At 41.0% G+C, this 19,150-nt stretch overlaps 5 protein-coding genes across 7 annotated transcripts; 2 read left to right on the top strand and 3 right to left on the bottom strand.

The window, feature by feature from the left end:
- Nucleotides 1-13: 13 nt before the first annotated feature.
- Nucleotides 14-2,714, top strand: sirt4 (sirtuin 4). 2 transcript variants are annotated; one of them, XM_075462163.1, is made up of 4 exons: nucleotides 14-127; nucleotides 405-889; nucleotides 1,536-1,830; nucleotides 1,920-2,714. In XM_075462163.1, the coding sequence occupies exons 2-4, from the start codon at nucleotides 405-407 to the stop codon at nucleotides 2,070-2,072; spliced, it is 933 nt and encodes a 310-aa protein (XP_075318278.1). In that variant the 5' UTR covers nucleotides 14-127; the 3' UTR covers nucleotides 2,073-2,714. The 2 variants fall into 2 exon arrangements, with proteins under 2 accessions (XP_075318278.1, XP_075318277.1); XM_075462162.1 differs by having other exon boundaries at nucleotides 380-889.
- A 1,368-nt stretch (nucleotides 2,715-4,082) lies between these two features.
- Nucleotides 4,083-4,912, bottom strand: c3h1orf74 (chromosome 3 C1orf74 homolog). Its single transcript, XM_075461156.1, has one exon. The coding sequence runs from the start codon at nucleotides 4,910-4,912 to the stop codon at nucleotides 4,121-4,123; it is 792 nt and encodes a 263-aa protein (XP_075317271.1). The 3' UTR covers nucleotides 4,083-4,120.
- Nucleotides 4,913-5,015: 103 nt separating this feature from the next.
- On the bottom strand, nucleotides 5,016-6,547 carry tomm6 (translocase of outer mitochondrial membrane 6 homolog (yeast)). 2 transcript variants are annotated; one of them, XR_012769500.1, is made up of 3 exons: nucleotides 6,360-6,547; nucleotides 5,321-5,480; nucleotides 5,016-5,172 (listed from the first exon to the last, which is right to left on the bottom strand). XR_012769500.1 is itself a non-coding variant. In XM_075461160.1 (3 exons), the coding sequence occupies exons 1-2, from the start codon at nucleotides 6,455-6,457 to the stop codon at nucleotides 5,384-5,386; spliced, it is 195 nt and encodes a 64-aa protein (XP_075317275.1). In that variant the 5' UTR covers nucleotides 6,458-6,544; the 3' UTR covers nucleotides 5,016-5,172; nucleotides 5,346-5,383. The 2 variants fall into 2 exon arrangements, 1 of the variants encoding a protein (XP_075317275.1); XM_075461160.1 differs by having other exon boundaries at nucleotides 5,346-5,480; nucleotides 6,360-6,544.
- Nucleotides 6,548-6,550: 3 nt separating this feature from the next.
- uqcc2 (ubiquinol-cytochrome c reductase complex assembly factor 2) lies at nucleotides 6,551-8,437 on the top strand. The gene is made up of 4 exons (XM_075461158.1): nucleotides 6,551-6,769; nucleotides 7,378-7,452; nucleotides 8,042-8,108; nucleotides 8,262-8,437. The coding sequence occupies exons 1-4, from the start codon at nucleotides 6,632-6,634 to the stop codon at nucleotides 8,372-8,374; spliced, it is 393 nt and encodes a 130-aa protein (XP_075317273.1). The 5' UTR covers nucleotides 6,551-6,631; the 3' UTR covers nucleotides 8,375-8,437.
- A 1,263-nt stretch (nucleotides 8,438-9,700) lies between these two features.
- tspo (translocator protein) lies at nucleotides 9,701-13,191 on the bottom strand. Its single transcript, XM_075461157.1, has 4 exons — nucleotides 12,829-13,191; nucleotides 10,839-11,014; nucleotides 10,629-10,767; nucleotides 9,701-10,506 (listed from the first exon to the last, which is right to left on the bottom strand). Exons 2-4 carry the CDS (start codon nucleotides 11,009-11,011, stop codon nucleotides 10,333-10,335), a joined length of 486 nt encoding a protein of 161 aa, XP_075317272.1. The 5' UTR covers nucleotides 11,012-11,014; nucleotides 12,829-13,191; the 3' UTR covers nucleotides 9,701-10,332.
- Between the last annotated feature and the right edge of the window lie 5,959 nt (nucleotides 13,192-19,150).

Genomic DNA, 19,150 nt, shown 5'->3' with positions numbered 1-19,150 from the left:
ACAAAGGTTCCGATCTTATGTCAGCCTGTTATGGTTTGACATGTTACAAAACTACTCCTCATAGCTGTCGACTCTTTGTAGTGCTGCTAACTTCAGCAAGTTTACACCACTGATAGCCATTAATAAGGTAAAGTAGCTAAAGTACTGAGGTGACATCAGGTAGCCGTAATTACCGGTTGAGACGTAAACTAAAGAACATAAGCCCAGTGTTTTTCTGTCATCGGTTCGAGCTTTGCGGACGTTAACACTTTTCACACCGTGTCATTAGAAGTCTGTATTTATAGGACGGTGTGATAGACTAATTGCTACTGGACAGTTAATTTTTTGTCAGCGGTTTGACGCCACTGTTCACAGAACGGGCTTGTGTGCTTGTTTATAGCGTCGCTGTGTTTGTGCCGCTGCAGATGAGACTGCCATGGCGGGTCGTCACCTCTCCCTCAGCACCTGCACGGAGAGCCTTCTCAGTCCCTGCAGGTAAGTTGGACTTCGTCCCCGCTTGCAGCTCCGCTGATGCCCACCTACGAGAGCTGTTGCAGGACTTTGTGAGCCGGGCCAGGCGCCTGTTTGTCATCAGCGGAGCGGGTCTCTCCACAGAGTCGGGCATCCCCGATTACCGCTCGGAGGGTGTGGGGCTGTACGCCCGCACCGACAGGCGACCGATGCAGCATGCAGAGTTTGTCCGCAGCGCAAAGTCCCGCCAGCGATACTGGGCCAGAAACTTTGTCGGGTGGCCGCAGTTTTCCTCCCACCAGCCGAACAACGCGCACAGGGCGCTGCAGCGCTGGGAGGACAAAGGGAAGCTGCACTGGCTGGTCACACAGAACGTGGACTCCCTTCACTCAAAGGCGGGGCAGCAGAGGCTGACCGAGCTCCACGGCTGCGCCCACAGGTGAGAAAACGCCTGGATCTGAGCCCAACAGTGAGAAAACACCTGGATCTGAGCCCAACAGTGAGGAGTGGTGCCAAGTGCAGTGTGAAAGTACCAGTATTACAAAGTTTTACTTGCAAGATGTAGCTGGAGTATCAAATACATCCCATAAATATTCTAGTACTTTATCACCTAATTATTTTACTGATGCATTCCCGTTTATGTTATTATTTTTTTATGGTTGTGGTTGGTTGATTAAACAACATGGTTGCATATTCTCTCACATTGAAGAGCGTTGAGGAATGTGTTGAATAAACGGTGCAAGTAGAGATTCAAATGTAGAACAGAGCATTTTATTGCTAATTTTATCTCAAATTTGATTTTTATCTGTGATGAAGTTATTTTTATTGGTATTTTATTGATGACTCTCTTAATATGTGATGCAGTTGCTGTAGTGAAGCACTTTGGTCAGCTGCGGTTGTTTTAATGTGCTATATAAATACATTTTGAATTGAATTTTAAAAGCTCAAAAAGCATGCGTTAAAGCTATGTACAACCGACCCTTAAAGTTTTAGATTTTTGGTGACAGGGGCAAATAAAACGAAAAAAACAATACGCTGTAACTGAGTTTCTAAAACAGTTTAAGAGATGAAATGTCTGTCTTCAGGGTGATGTGTCTGGGCTGTGGTGCCATCACAGCGAGGGAGGATCTGCAGAGGCGTTTTATTTCATTAAACCCCGAGTGGAGTGCTCAGGCAGGTGCTGTTGCTCCAGATGGGGATGTCTTCTTGGAGGACGAGCAAGTTCTCAACTTCAGAGTCCCCTCCTGTGAGCAGTGTGGTGGGATACTGAAGCCAGAGGTCACGTTTTTTGGAGACACCGTCAACAAAGCAACCGTACAGTTGGTGCACGACAGGCTCACAGAGACGGACGCCGTGCTGGTCGTGGGGTCATCGTTACAGGTAGAAAAACACACGAGCTACACCGCATTACGGCTCTTATTTTTCTAGACTTTTGCATTTAATTTGGGCTTCTCCTCGCTGCTGCCCAGGTGTACTCGGGATACAGGTTTCTACTAGCCGCCAGCGACCGGAAGATGCCAGTCGCCATTCTGAACATCGGGCCCACCAGAGCAGACCACCTAGCTCAGCTGAAAGTGATCGGCCGCTGTGGTGAAGTGCTGTCGGCGATTCAGCTCCTCTGACTTTGCGGACCGTGTTTGGAACACTTTTGCTCTGCCGACCAGAACTTCCTCAGACTTTTAAATAACCGTGTTCACGATGTGGTGAAATGAAAAGAACTGGCTCCTATTATCGACGCAGGGCAAAGACCAATACACCAACACTGACATGCTGTACGAATAATAACTGAAAGGTGATGAGAATGATGATGAGCGTTGTGTTTCTGTTGGAGTCCAGCAACTCTATTGGCAGAGGAAAACTGACGTTTGCCTTTCTGCCAGGAGAATAGAAAGATTCAAACTCCTATTTGTTGGGCTGTTGCTTGACTTCGTTGAAGGTCCTGCGTTTAAAACGGCGAGGATGGAAAGAAAGGTTTTATCATCTTAGACTCTGTTAACGGTGCTGCTTTTAGATTAAATGGGTTACAACAGACACGGTGTCTAGAAACACTTTACACAACATGATGCTAGTGGAAAGAGCAAGCTGCAGAAATAATGCCAAGCATTATTTGTGTAGCACATTTTAAACATAAGAAAAAAAAGGAGGTATTATATCACATAGTTTATCCAGTCTCCGGACTTTAAAATGCTTGACTTTGTTTTTATCGTCATGGAGTCATTGTTCTCATGTTGGAACATCAAGTGATGCTGAGAACACCTCATTAAAATGGCTTTGTTGATGAAATGTGCAGTATTCAATCTCTTTTTTCTTTCTTCTTTCTGATCTGAATTTGACGTATTCAGCCTTGATGACATGATTTGTTTTTCGACGCTTTTCCTTCCTAAATGCTACACTTGAAGCTTGAGTTTGAACACAGTCTGTGGCATTGCTGAAGATTTGAAAATGAATGAAGGGAGAAACCAAATGATTGGCCGCACTCTGTGATTGTTTCTTAGTAACAGCCCTTTATTTAAAAAAGAAACGTCTCTCGTTTCTTTGGATCGATCCACAGATTTTGGATGTCGGTCAGGTTCGAGGTCCAGATGATTTTTTTTTCCGCACAAAACTGCAAAGGCCGTCTCCAAAGGGCTTTAACTGTGAATTAAACAGCCAAAACCACATCGTAATTCCAGATAAAGCATGAAACATAAAAATGCCATAGAAAGAAATCTAAATGCATTAGAAGATGGAGAAAGAGCACAATGAAAATGATCTAAGAAGGTATCGTACTTCACTGAAGTCGGAGGCCAAGAATAGATGAGTTTTTAGAGGGGATGTGATTGCGTTTACAGTCTAAATGTAGTGTGTATGTCAACTGTTCAGATCTGGGAACTGAGCACCATCAGTCCTTAGTGCTTAATAGTTGGGAAAGGGTTTTCATCTCGTTCTTTGTACTCGTCCCCAAACATGTTTGTTTCAACAAGTGTAGAGTTCATCAGGGATGTTTAGACTATCATTTTAAAAACCTCTGAACTCTGTGGTGAGGCAAAGGAGAGAACTTCTTAACATTCTCTCATGCTTCTCCAGCAATGGACGCTCATGGACAGTTCGGTTGCTCTCCAAGGCCTGAACGAGACGTCTTCCTTCCCTGTCGAAACTGCAGTTTGAGTCTACGTCAAACAGAGCAGCTGCTTTCAGAAGCCAGTACACGCTCACTGTCCTGACAAGCCGTGACCACAAGTTAGTAGAGCGCAAATTTGTCATCTGTGCTCCATCAAAAGCAAACTTTCATCTTTTGTCTATTCAAAGTGAAATATAATCACTGTTGACATTAGAATTTCATGGGACTTCCACATTTTTCCCCATGTTGCCGTTCCTTTTTTACACCTTTAAAAATTGTTCATCGAGTAGAATACTGTAAGTTAATGGCTTTTTGGTGAGTTCATATGTTCACTTAACTAACAGTAATAATTCTGAACATGGGGCGCTCTGACATTAGCGCGGAACTAAAACTTAAGCTACAAGAATCGACCTGTGAAATGTTGAGTAACCATGCCAACCATCTGTGCGGGTCTTTAGAAATTAGGGAGCAAACCTTGACTTTCAGATACATCTAAGCGGCTTCTTTGACGGTGTAATAAGACCAATAAAACCCACGTTCCAGAGCATTTTATTTTAAAGACAAAGAGCATCACAAACAGAGCGAGGGCAGAGTGACTGAGGACTGACTAATACTAAGGTCCTTCAGGACGAGTTGCTGCTCAAATCTCATGTGCAGACCAAGCTTCCAGATCTCCACCTTGGACTGCGTCTCCTCCTGCAGAGCAGCTGGGAAGCTGAAGGAAAAGAGGCAACACCTGTGACCTGCGCCGTCTGCCTGCCACGTTGCTGAAGCTGTAATCACCACCAGGGGAGTCATGGTCAGGCAGTTTTCAAAGCTCTTAGTCTGGTCAAACCAGTAGGTGACGGGGTAACCCAGTAAAAGACCAAACACCGTGCACAGGTTCCACGCCTCACATTTGTCTCCAACACAAAGAGGTTCCTCAGCCTCCTCGAGTTGTTGGAGCCCTCCCAGAAGCAGCAGCAGGTCCTGCGTCACACTCTTCAGTTCTCCCCTCTGTGAGTCAGTGATGGCGGGTTTCTCCAGCGAGTGGCGGACATCGATGACAGCCACGCCGTCCTCATCAAGTACTCGCTCTAGATTCGATCTTACTGTCCCTGTATTGACTATAAGACTGTTTCCATTCAAATCCAGTGTGACAAGTGATTCAGACACAAGCTGGAGAGACTGCAGGGAGCTCAAGTACCGCTTTATCTGTGCCGCACAGGCGCCGTTACTATCGTACAGAATGGCAGGTTTCAACCCCAAATCGACAGCCAAAACTTGAGCAGCAAGTTCAAGACACTGAGACACGGAGAGAGACTTCCTACCAACACAAAGACATTTACGAGCCGCAGCTACAAAGAGCTCCTGAGTCGACATGGCCGTATAAAAATCACGACAGGATTCAAATTGTCAAATGGAAGGTCTGGTGTGGCTGAGCTTGTAGATAAATACATTTGTGACTGAAGGAAAATTACAGAGACACAATTTGAATGTAATTTGTCTTCATGTCATAAAAAAAAAAGAAAACAAAAACGCTAATTCATGTAAACAAGATGTTTTGATAATATAGGTAGTCATAAAAACTTTTGATGAATATTTATTCGTGTCCCTTGTTCTTCTTCGTTGGTCCAAGATGCCTAAAGGAGCAGAAACGTTGCGTAAGTCACAATTAAACATCTTCAAGGCAAAGACTTCTGGATATTAACTGAAGCTCTCATCTGAGCCGTTTGGTCAAACAATGGATTTCATGGTAAATAAACGGGGCTTTGGTCAATAGAGCCGAACCTCTAAATCAATAACACGACCTCACCATCATCCTGGTGTCGGTTGCAATGAGACGGGGCCACGTTATGTCACGGGCTGAGGAGTCATCAGGTCAAAATCTGAGAGATTTCTTGCAACCCAAACACCAGCAGCAAACAAACCTAAGTTGACCAGAAGGTTCCTAAAGGAAAAAAAAAAAAAAGAGGATAAACAACTTAATGCATTTATAAAAGTAGCCATCTACTACTTTTATGTTTGTTTTTTTTTTTTAAATCATAACACACTGCAAGGAGGGCATTTGGTCAAAGAAAATGCATTAAAAAAAAAAAAAACACCTCAAACATGTTTTTGAGGGTTATTGCAGCTCAACGTTTCCAGACAGTGATGAAAAATAAATGTTGACAGAAGCAAGTGAAGGAAAAATTAAGATCCTCTAACTGGGATTCAAAGGTTAAATGACGCGGCTAAGTCTTATGTACCTTCACATTTTGGTCGCCAAAGTGCTCAAGTTTGGGCATCATTATAACAAGAAATATCTATGTACCCTGATGCTGACAGGTACCAAGTCAACGTGCCCAGCTCAAATAGACACAAAATGCACAAAACTTAAATAATTAAAGTCGAAATAAATTTGGTTCAAAGATCCTCAGAGGGGGAGAACAACAAAAAAAAAAATAAGGAAAAAAAAATAAAGAAATGGCAGCTACTCCTCAACAGACTACAGCAGGACGTCTCCGTTTAATACGTTTTACATTCAGTATTTGCTTCTTCTATGACATGGTGTTGTTCCTCTGATTCACAATTGAAAATTAGACAGATATTCAGTTCAATGAGCATTTCTTACACATTAGAGGATGTATAATTACACAATACTATTCTTACTGAGCCGACCGTTAAACTCTATGTTCTTGGGGCCTGGACGCTTAAGTTGGAGTTATAAACATGTGAGAGACACAACACAAGGACAAATCCCTACATACGAGCAGTGTATGCTAACGCTAGCTACGCCGCTAACGACCTAACAAAAACACGACAGTTCACATTTTCCACATCATCTCACCTTCTGAAGTCGTTTCTGTCCGTTGCGAATCGACAGGCTGTGCTGATCCACTCCATCACCCCGGAGGAAGAGTCCTTTTTTATTTCTGAGCCGCTCATCTTGCTAACGCACGATGTGACGACGGTAACGAGGAGCAAAACGGGGTGTAGGGGGCGAGCACGGCCACGGACAGGAGAGGAAAGGGGGAAGAGTTTAGATGTTACACAAGTAAGGTGAGCGATAAAGCTCAAACTTCGGACGTCTTCGCTCACTTAAATATTACATGACTAAAGATGTCTGCAACCAGGTATCGTCGGTTCTTGAAGTTGTGCGAAGAATGGCCCCGAGACGAGACCAAGAAAGGCCGGGACTTGGGGACTTTTCTTCGGCAGAGAGTTGCCTCTGCGTTCCGTGAGGGTGAAAACACGCAGGTAGAGGCTATTCATCTGCTAAACGCCGAGCTAAGCTAAGCTAAGGAGATAACCGAGAATCAGTGCTAACAACTGTCGACCTTGGAGCCTTTGTTGATGTTTGTGAAGTGTTTTTATCATGCATGATGTATACAGGCCGAGGCTGCTGTAGAGCCCCTTTAATGTAATGATATAACCTGAACTTAGCAGTCAGAAGGAAACGTAGAAGCAAAGTTTTGCCTTTGAGGTTTTAGGTGCAACTATTATTAATCTTTAAATGAGTACTTGTACCTCTTATCTAATGATGCTCCATATATTGATGTATATGTATACTGAACTCCTTGACAAAGAAGAGTTGCAGCTTTTTAATTAAATGTTTTAATGAAATCCAGATATCTGAAAACTGGCTATGACTGAGTGTTGAAAAAACTTTTTTAAAAATAAAGTTTTTAAACAACACAATTACACTTAAAACACAAATAGAGAAAAAGAACATACAACCCAGATTAAAAGCAAAAACTGTTATTTACACTGACAGCATCCTGAGAAAGGTGATGATTGAAAAAAAAAAACAACACAGCGTTAAAACGCATGTTGCACGTGTTAAATATCTGCATCTTTCCCTCCAGATTGCAGATCCAGAGAAATGTGACCAGATGTATGAAAGTTTGGCCCGCATCAACGGCAATGCATACAGACAACGAGTAAGTACGCACTCTGAGGTATTTTTCTGATTGTGTGCCTCCTTTATTCGTCATCACTAATAAACCGCTGGGCCTGCCTTGTGCATGTTCTGCATGATATGAAGGAGAACTCCCTCCGTGTGGGAGCACATTCCCATTTACTGCTGTCAAGCTGAAGTGTGTCAAGCTGAGTCGGCTCCTCCTCATAGCATGACAATAAAAAAAAACGTTATATTTAGAGCAAAGGTCTGATTTGTTTTGTGGTAGTAAAGCACACCAGGTTAATGATTAAAGATTGTTCACCTATAAATTTGAACTATGAAGAGCACAAACATTCAAATGAGACGCAGATCAGCAGATGGTCTAATCGCCCTCTGAGTGGGTTGCGCACCTTGGTTACGAGTATTTGTCCCAAGAGAAGAAAACGTGCTATGAAAATTGCACATCTGGTCATTTTAGTACAAGCCGACATATTCACTTGTCTTTTACTGAGTTTAGATGGGGGCGGGGGGGCATATTCTTTATGCACTAAATGTTTTTAGTGTATGAAAAACCAGCACTATTCGCATGGGGGAAGCCAGTAAAAGTGTGTCTCTTTTATTTTGATCAGTTTCCTCGCGTGAGAGACTCGAGCTTTACTGGTGTCACAGTGGAAGAGTGCAGAGTGCTTTTGTCAGGTATGGACTTACAGCTATGAGTTCAAATAAAAAAAAATTATATATACTGTGTGTGTGTGTATGTATGTATGTATATATATATATATATATATATATATATATATATATACCAGGAATTTACTTTATTTATTTCCTTTATTTCCCCTTTTCCAGGCAGCATGCAACAGAGCATGGACGAGGAAAAAAAGGGTTTGTGGAAGACGATAATGGAGAGATTCTCCTCTAAATCACCAGAGGACGTTCCAGAGAAAGTTCATGAAAAATAATTTATCCCCCCCCCTTTTTCTTGTTGCTCGTATAGAAATAAAGCTTATTGTTGTCTTGATGGATCAGTGTCGTTTGTATTCATTTGTTTATCCCAACTGTACAAAACCTGCAGCTTTACGAAGAAATCCCTCAACTGACTGGTCGGGCTAAACGCATCTTTTGGAACTACAAGACTCCTGATATTTGCTAAAGTTTCTTTTCCGTCTGTTGTTCTGTTGCCATCGCTTAAGTTTTGTGGAACCAGGATGAACATCACCTCTCACCCAATGGCCCAGAGCAGGTTCAAGCAAGTGCAGAAAATGGGTAGGTAGGTGTTAAAGCTGCAGTCTGCAACTCTTTTTCAAGCATAATGCCTGGAACTGTCCGGGGATTCTGAAAGTAGTACATTAAATACCCCAATACAAAAAAAAAGAGTTCTCTAGGTCCCCTATATGTCCCGCTAGGTCCCTCCAAAGCCAGCAGGTTTGTTTACAAAATTGCAGACCGGACCGGTAAAAGGTAACCAATCAGGTTACGAGCTGGGCTCTGCTGCCTGTCAATCACCGATTGTGCACGCGCGATACAAGGTAGGCTCGTCCCCACGCTTATTTATCTAGACTATTGAACTTCATTACGGGCTAGTCTACTTACTGTGTCTTCCATGATTGCAAATGACAGGTGAGTTGATGAATGAGGAGTCGTGTACGTGCGTCTACGTGCACGAGTTCTCGTGTTTTGATGGGGCGGGACAGGAAGTTGAATAACTTTTTATTTTTCGGTTAAAAAATAAGCATTTCTTGCATTTTGCGACTACGGAGGTCACCGTTTTCAACTTCAAGCGTTCTGATAGATCATGTAAACTCTTAAAATGCCAAAAATGAGGACTTTACGTATGACAACAACAAATCCTGCAGACTGCAGCTTTAAGTGGCAATTTATGTGCCAAGAACGGTGTCATTTTAATACCTGGTCCATTTAATAGAAGGAAATATCTTTTAGTAGTTCATTGTGATCGTGAAAGTTTTTATTTTCTTCAGCGCAACGGTGACATCACTCGATGTGCAGTGCCTTTTGTAGAAATGACACATTTTAATGAGAAGTCTGACCTGTATTTTAGAGCTCCAATTCTCAATTAGATTTCCCATTACAAAAAGGCCATCTTCATTTTTCTAAAATGCATCGATACCGACTCAGTACTTCAATATGGTTTGAAGTTAAGTCGGCGTCCGATTGGTCCGCGGGGCAGACGCCATCGCTCAGCCTTAAAACTTCAACCCTTCTACTTCTAGTTTCAAGACAATTTGCTTGCAGAGCGAAAACTTCTATTCACAAATGAAAAATACTACTTTACAATGAGTTTTTTTTTTATTTCCTGCATGGCTAATCAAGCCGGGTAATGTTAACGGTACCAACAACACAAGACTTTGTTCGTTATAAATTCACATTTGGGGCATTCCTCATAGAAAAAAATACATTTAACACCACCCCCCCTCCAAAAAAAAAAAAGACTTTATGCTCCTCATGAATTCCTGATCCATATTGCATTTTTGTATCAAGCGTGGATGTTATATATATCCGGTCATAGATCACTGGAAATTCATTAGAGAGTTCATTTGAAAGTTGAGCTTTTTCTTACAAAACGAGAATCTATATAATTTTCTTAATAAAGCCAGGTTGCCTTACGGTTGAACTTTTCATAAACATCGGCTAAAAAGGTTTTACATGCTGCCGACTCAGGAGCTGCAAAGCACGGTAATCTACTGGACAATATGACACCGTTTCTTAACAGCTCACCGTGTACTGGCCAGCTCGCGCAGACACCGACAGGTCCCCGAAAAAGGCTGATAAAATAAACATCAACCCTCTGATATCAATCATTAAATCAAAAAGCTTAATTGTGACAAGTAACTGGAATTTGTGAACAAGAATCAAATGTGATGAATAAGAACTGAAGTAGTTGAAGCACATGACTTTCCCTCTATTCCTCTTTTTTCTCAGGGTTGTCCCTCCATATGACGTAGTTGAGGGAGGTGGCAAGGCACAGCCACGACAGATAGGGCGCCAAGAGCAGCGTGGCGGTGCGGCTGATCGGATACCAAGACACCATGGTGGCTCCAACAGTCCCAGTCAGAAGTACAATCTCGATCAGTGCCTAAATTGGACAGATGAAGACATTTCATCAATCGTGTAGAACACCGAGCGGTCAAACTTTCAACGTTTCGCCCTAGTTGTCCTCAACTAAAATGCATAGTCACATCTTTGTGCTAAACTCACCAATTTCAGCTTGTGTGCCCCAAAGAAAATAGGAGTCCAGGCCCAGTTCAGAGCAAGCTGCAGCCCGTACAGTCCCAATGGAGCCAGTGCTTTCTCAGTGAAACCTCCAAGCTCTTTATACACCAGGTAGGAGCCATACCTGCAGCACAGAAGTCGAAATGAGATCATCACGAGGAGAAGCCGGTCGGACTCGGTCGCAGGAACACTTACCCCATGCCTGTGTACAGACACGTCCAAACCACAGGAAATGCTCTGTTTGGTGGGCGCCACCACGGCTTATTCAGGGTCGGGTACCAGTTCTTCACCTCTTTGCGCGTGATGAAACCACCGTAGAGCCCTCCCACGTATGGCAGGGCTGTCATCCCAATCATAGGCAGCCACATGGTCTGAGATAGAGCAGGACACGTTACACTTGCTGAACCTCTAAGGCCGGGTGTTAGCAATCATCAGAGCAGATGGTTCCAGATTAAACTGTTTTTTTTCAACTAAAGGGTTTTAAGACAACTGATTCACTTCAAGCAACTTTCAATAAATGAGGACTTCCTCTTTCTTTGCTAAAAGAGGAGGGATGGGAGTGTCTGAAGGCAATTCAAAAAGCCAAAGAACTTACCTACTGTGTATCAAATGGTTTTTCTGCCAAAAGAGGCTATGCAGAACGTGTATTTCCTAATATTTAGTCTACGCACAGTGATTTATACTAAATGGCCAAAAGATCAGAAACATAGTCACAGTAAATTACTGGTTAACTGGCAACAGAGGATACCACCTCTAAGAGCATCAGATTTCAAACATATGTGAAACACGAATGTAGTTTAGTACAAATATCAGCATCAGTATGGAATTATACATAAAAAAATAAGAATGTAAGGAAAGTTTCGAAATTAAAAAGACATATCTGATGTAGATAACAGAAACTGTCACATAGTTTGTCCACCTGAGAATCTGAAGACAAACCATTCTCTCCATCCTTTATCAAGGGTGTAGCACTGTAAGCAACGGTCGTCTTAAAAATGGAAACGAAATGCTGGTTTTAACGGCATAAATATTTCCTTTTATGCGATTCTACAAAACTGCTATGAATGAACATTCTGCATCTTTATATACAGATCTCCGCAGGTTTTTTATTTCATTATTGTTGTTATTTTTCAATGAACCAATGCATACATTTCACATATAGCAGCAAACCATTGCTCTGGTTGGTAAACAGGCCGATTCCAGTAATTCAGGGAGGAGTTCAACCCATTGCTGATATGACTCATACACGTCATTAAAAAAAAAAAAACTTTTTCATTTGGCTGTTTGTTAGCATCTGACAAAACAGCAACTTCATACCAAACAAATGTAAAACAAAAGTGCTAAAATGAACATTTACCATAACATCTCTGTATTGCCTGCACTGTGGAGTTCACTTACTTTGACTCAACAAGGCAAAATTAAACCAATTCCAATTGCAAGAGTTGCTCAGCAGCAGCCACACTTTATTAATTGCACTTCGGTCTCAGTTTCTGTTCAAGGGCTTTGTGAACTCAATGGCTGTTGATGCGATTGAATAAACAGCCAGAGATGAGGAACCTGGCTCCCATAAATCAGCCAGTCAACTGCTTTGAGACTGACCACAAACACCAACAGACCCTGCTGCTATAAACTGCAGCACGGGGAGCCAAAGGAAACCTGTGGGTTCATACGACGAGTGACCACTTTTACGTGCAAAAGAAGCCATTTAACCTTCAGAGGGCATGGAAATATTTATCAGATCAGTTTTAATTCAATACGCATGCGTGCTAACAAATGAGTTCCTGTTTAGTAAGAACCACAAAGTGGGAAAGGCATGACTAAAGAGGCATGCGTGTGTTGCTCTGAGAAAATGACAGCCTCTTTAAGACGTTTCGCACGCCACCTTGAAAAGAAAACAAATACTTCAAATCCCCTCAAATAACTCGGGGAATTATAAGGTTTAGTGAAAACAAACTGTTTAGTTGGGTCAGACGTACAGAGCCTCACAACAAGATGCTAATGTTAGGCTTGTGTGCATGTTTTCGTTTTACTCGCAAATGCCTTCTGTGGGAGGACTAATGAAGTCCTACAGCACTGACAGGGTCTAAGTCAAAGTTTTGCAGTTTGAGTTATGCTAAATAAACCCCATCTGTTCCCACGTGACTCTCAGGTCATGACATGGATAGAGTTCATAGAGAGTACTCACCGTCTCTCAGCTGTCTTCCCCTCGTACACAACACATAGGACTGTATGTTGTAATCCAAACAGAAGCTACACACATCCAGTGAATTCCTCTGTCATGACAGTATTTTGTGATATGGCTTGTTAAGAGGGCAGGGCTGTCTTATCGGAGCGGTCACTCCTCTGACACTCCCAAACGATCGGTCCAAACAACGTGACGTCGCAGCGTGGTGACCTGCGATTGGTCGCGAGGACAAAAAACAAAAGTGTCAACCGACGGTTGCTGGTTAAATAGATTAATATTATAACACAGAAGCGACCCAAAGGTCAAGCATTACAGAAGCTAGCCATTTGGGCACTTCCTGCTCGTCTGGTTGGTTATGTAGAATATCCACGTTGGCTTCTACGCACTCTTAACCGGAAACGTGACAACAGCAAAGATGATAAAACTATCAAGATAGTTCCCGCGCCTCTGGTTTTTGAATGGGTTTGAATTTACCAACGTCTAAAATAAAACACTCCACAAACAAGGGCAAACTGTGGAAGTTTTTCTGTGCCATCAGAGTTTGAATACGAGTGTCTAATATTGATTTTTTACAGCATCAAAATCAGACTCTGAATTTGAAAAACCAACAGTGTAAAAAAAAAAAAAAAATCAATTTCTAAAAACAAAAATCAGTGGAAATGAATTCAACTTAAAAAAAAAAATCAATGGATTCAATAGGGGTGGTGTATAAAATGTAACTGTAACATATTGTATAATAAAAACATTTTTTTTTTTAAATTTAAAAAAATTCAACTTCAAAATATTCAGTGGAAAAAGAACCAGACTCAACATCCGGGTAAACAGGGAGAAGCAATCGATCCCTGTCTCAATTCATCCAACGGCAGCCAATCAAGTTACGCTCCATTGGACAGATCAGCTCAATAGATATTAATTATATCTATTACTTAATTTTACTAACACAAATGGCAAATACAATAAACTCACTCACCGAAGCACCATCATGGAGCGTAACTTGATTGGCTGCCGTTGGATGAATTGAGACAGGGATCGATTGCTTCTCCCTGTTTACCCGGATGTTGAGTCTGGTTCTTTTTCCACTGAATTTTTTGAAGTTGAATTTTTTTCCACTGATTTTTGTTTTTAGAAATTGATTTTTTTTTTTTACACTGTTGGTTTTTCAAATTCAAAGTCTGATTTTGATGCTGTAAAAATTCAATATTAGAAATTCGTATTCAAACTCAGACGGCACAGAAAAACTTCCACAGCAAACATGCCTCTGGCTTGTAAGACTTCAAATCAAACTATTAACACCACAGCTAAAGCCAAAGCAGTCATACTTGAACCGACAACAGAATTTGTACTATTGTATGTTTCCACACTGAGTTGTTGGGAAACTTGATGGTCACAAGCTGTGGATGCGGAAATCTTTTTTTAAAAATTTTTTTGGAAGATGCGAACGGGTGACATATTAAAGGGAAATTCTCAAGTGATTGAGGAAACACGCAGTGTGATGCCACACAGTTACAACTGCAAGGAGGAAATTGGGCAATTAATATCCGGTCATGCATGTGGCATGTTTAGAAACAAGTCGTTACGTTTTTATGTGATTAGTTTGCACTTTGATGAGCACTTAAAATAATAACCTTTCACTGTTACTTCATGTGAACATGCTTAATTGACATTAACAAGTAAGCTGTATTTGAACACAAGTTTTATTTATGCATTTGTATTCATACAAGTACAAGTTTTCGATGAGCAAAAAAAACAATGAATTTTTCCAAAGAGATGTAAAGATAATTATATGGCAATTTACAGGCGACTCGGAATCTCCCAGATTTCAGCGCCTCTTTCAGCAGGTATAATATTTTAGCTCTAATGTAAAAAAGTTGCACACATGTGGCCTTAATCTCCCACTCGCCATTACTGTGATAGACCGATATGTTGTGCAACTGGCAGGGCAGCTTTTTGGGGCATGGTCATGCCTCTGACACTCCCAGGCTGAACTGCAGCATGCAAAAATGTAAAGAAATAGAAAGAAAAACAAAAAAAAACATAACCTCATTGCTTCCTGCTCAGCCACATTGTGAGAGATCAAAACTCAAACTGTTGTTACAACAATTCCTCCAAAGACGATGGAAAAGAGATCAAGATAGTTCCCACCTCTGTGGTGGGAAGATTTTAAACTTAAAATTGATCAATTAAATCACTCTCCACAAAAAGCAATAATATGCCTGTCGCTTGCCAAACAGTAAATAAATCAACAAAGTAACACTTAATAATAAGGGTACAAATCATAAAGCTAAGTCATTCTTACTTAATGCGTGACTCGTGACTCACACATCACCGTTGACTGATGATCAACTCTCTGTAGATTTAAGTGATTTCTCTACACTTCGTAAATCATCTGGTAATAAACGTAAAGTCACGGTTACATAATATATTAAAATGATATGCCACCAAATTAGCTGGTTTCCACACATATTTATTTCAGATCCATGCTTTCAACGAGCTTATGTGTGCCTGCCGTGATCGAAAAAAAAGCACCACAGACCAGGTCAGTAACCTTTGGTGCTTCTTCTGATCAGTGGGTGAGACAGACATGTGAAAGATTTCCCTTTGATGACCAATTAGATTTTTAAAAACTCTATCTTTCTTTTAAAAAATTATTCTCACAGCTTATCGACGGCATGGATCTGAAAGGAATATCTATTAAAAAAAACTGGTGGCATATCGGTTAAGGTGTAGAAGTAGCAGTGAATTAGCATTCATTAAGGGATTATTCATTAAGGGATTATTCATTAAGGGATTATTCATTAAGGGATTATTCATTAAGCGGAAAGTAATTTGATAAATCTGCAGTGAGTTGTTGAGCCCCAACCATCTGATATGTCAGTAGTGAAAGTTGTTTTGCATTTCCCACTTCTATAATAGACAATTTTCTTTACCCCAGTCACGTTAATGCAGTTACAGATTGGACAGGTCCAGTCCATCTGATTTTTCACACAGCTGCAAACTTGCAGTGCTGATTTATATAAGACTTTATGTGAAATGGAGGTTAAACTGTGAACAGATTACCACAGAATGCCTGATTCTAACTGGCTCCCATAACTAAATTAATAGGAGTCTTTGCACAAACTGGTAAAACTTCTTGCTTTATAACTACCACGTGAGTTGGTTTGTGTCTGCCTGTTCAGGCTGAAAGCTGCTGGAAACAGTGCAGTTTAACTACAGCCTTTTGTCTCCACCCACTGCTTCTGCCTTTTCCTGTCTGTTTTTCGGGGTGAGACGCAGGTCATCTCAAAAGAGCTTGTTGATTCAGACCGGGTGGTTCAAATGGAAAATTACACATAGCTTTCTTCTCGCTTTCAGTCGGAGGCGGAAAGAGGCAGTAAGGGCCAGGAGACGCCGAGTCTGCAAATGTTGCTTCGGGTAGAACTTATAAAATAAAGTTGAGTCACAATTATTTCTGGTGGTACCAGGGTTCAAACTGAAGTGAGTTCTGACCTGCAGCTACAATATAGTGGTTGTTTTCAAGTGGATGGAGAATTAAATGTACACTCTTTGTTATCAGAGGGAGACTATTACAAAATGTGAAGTTGTAAATGCAGTGACATGGTTTGTGGAAGTCAGATTGAATAAGATTATGATGATAAGTTTCACTGACAGCTCTTGTATAAAATATTAATCCGAGAAAATAACATATTTTTTTGTGAACACAAGTATGAAATAATAACATGCTTTCCATCATTAAAGGTCCCCTAGTCACTTGAAAAACTGTCTAATGTAGTCTTTATTTTATGGTTGATGGTTAAACATAGTATATTAATACACTGTATAAGTCTTATACAGTTTAAAGTGCACAGCATGACTAAACCTGACTGAGATTGTGCATCATAACTTCATAAGTACTACTTTTAGTTACTACTAGCGATTAACAAGGTTGTAAACAGTAACATGAAAACACTACAGATCACTGATCGGTCAAAGGAATTCACACCTGTTGGCTTAACAATGTCTCTAGTCTGCACCAACACTGGCGTCATACACGCTTCTTTTCTTTGAGGAAAAAAAATAAAAGAGCCATGAGGAAATTTTCACGCACAGTTAGAATACAACTTATATCCGTGTCCATGAGTTCATGGGAATGCTTATGAATCAACATTTCTTGTTCTCTGCTGTACAGAAGTGAGCTCAGTTGCACACAGTTGTTAAGGATTAACAATTTGAAGCAGGTTGCACAGTCACACGGTGAGTGATCACGATCATCACTGTTACCGCACGCACACACACATACAGGAAAGTTTTGCACCTGTGTCAGAGCAGCTCATAACAGCTGATCCCATCGTCTGCAGAGGAAACAGCAGAAAAGAATCGGGGCAAAATTTACAGCGCAAAAAAAAGTCGAATTAAAGGTGCATTTTGGAACTTTGGTCTCAAAAAATATTGTTACCACAAGAGGGCAGAGTTTCACCTGATGAGGTGTATGTTTCCATTCCAATTAATGATTAACTTCAGTTTGTTCTTTTACAAGTCAGTGTTCTTCTTTATAGGCTTCGCCGCCTCCTTCCATTTTAACTTTCAATAAAATATATGTTTGCTAGTGTAGATCTACCTGCTGATAGGCGTGTACAGTTTACGTGATACGACTGGCTAGTTTTTTTAAAACACCAACATGGTAGCAAACATTAACACTGATACTTATCCTCTGAAAAGTCGTTCCAAGCTTTAGTACCTCTGTCAGGATTCCTCTCTGATTCCACAAACAAAAAGAGCGCGAGCGTAAGACACTTAAAATATGATAAAAACTAACAGAGAAAAAGAACACATATTGTGCCAACCAAATTTCACCTTGATCTTCCATTATCTTCAGTGGCACAAAAATAGTAGGAGCTTTGAAAGCTACACTGAAACTAAACTGACATTTCACCAAATAAAGGACTAGTTCTTCAAAGAAACCTTGATATCAGAACAGTTCTTTGGTGAGATTTTATGACATGGCCTCCTTGAAAGGCAGCCATTGAGGACCCTTCCTTGCCTCTGAGAGGCACCAACTTCACACAACCCCAATTAAACAGAAACATTCAAAACTAATCTTTAAATGAGCACAGTCTCTTCGTGAATGGTCGAATTCCCGGATCTTGTGTTTCTTTTCTTTCTTTTTATATTGGATACAGGACTTTTTAACTCGCATTTGTTGATGCAGACACATAATCTTCACTGACGATGGTCTATTTAGGGGGTTTCTGAGCCCATTCAAAGAGATTATAATTAAACAAATTAGTTGTGAGATTCCATAAATGTACATCTGTTTAGCATTACACTACTTTTCCAGTCATTTGTTGTCATTTGGGCAACTTTAAAAAAAATATATAAGCTCACATTAGGGGAAAAAACCCCCAAAACAATCGTTTTTGTTACATTTCATAAAATATCCCACCAATTTAGACCGGTATTATAAATCTGTTTACTGCAGATAACCCTAGTGCAAAGACTGTTGTTGTTGTTGTTTTTTTAATTAATATTATTGGAGACACGTTCACTATGGAAGTTTTTCTGTGCCATCAGAGTTTAAATACGAATTTCTAATATCGAATTTTTACAGCATCAAAATCAGACTCTGAATTTGAAAAACCAACAGTGTAAAAAAAAAATTCAACTTCAAAAAATTCAGTGAAAAAAGAACCAGACTCAACATCCGGGTGAACAGGGAGAACCAATCGATCCCTGTCTCAATTCGTCAGGTCAGCTCAATAGAAATTGAGTAATATCTATTACTCAATTTTATTCACACAATTGGCAAATAAAGTAAACTCACTCACCGAAGCACCATCACCCGCGCTGGTGGACATGGCTGATCTGTCCAACGGAGCTTAACTTGATTGGCTGCCGTTGGATGAATTGAGACAGGGATCGATTGCCTCTCCCTGTTCACCCGGATGTTGAGTCTGGTTCTTTTTCCACTGAATTTTTTGAAGTTGAATTTTTTTACACTGAATTTTTGGAAGTTGATTTTTTTTTTTACACTGTTGGTTTTTCAATTTCAGAGTCTGATTTTGATGCTGTAAAAATTCGATATTAGAAATTCGTATTCAAACTCTGATGGCACAGAAAAACTTCCACAGTTCACGCTCACAGTCTGAGCAGGGTTTTTTTTTTTTTTTTGCCCCTCCTCCTCCTCCGCCAGGCAGACACACCTAACTCCCGGTCCTCCAGCGTTTCTTACCTTCTTGCCGCTCCTCTCAGCCTCGTTGTTTGGCTGTGAACTTTCACCCCAGCTGCTTGGGAAATGTCATACAGGCAGAGGCCCGTGCTGCAGTAGTGGGTGGGTGGGAGGGGGGGG

Source organism: Odontesthes bonariensis, chromosome 3 (genome assembly GCF_027942865.1).
Source record: "Odontesthes bonariensis isolate fOdoBon6 chromosome 3, fOdoBon6.hap1, whole genome shotgun sequence".
NCBI classification, from domain to species: domain Eukaryota; kingdom Metazoa; phylum Chordata; class Actinopteri; order Atheriniformes; family Atherinopsidae; genus Odontesthes; species Odontesthes bonariensis.
The sequence above is the reverse complement of the archived record's forward strand: the minus strand, read 5'-3'. Positions and strand labels throughout refer to the sequence as shown.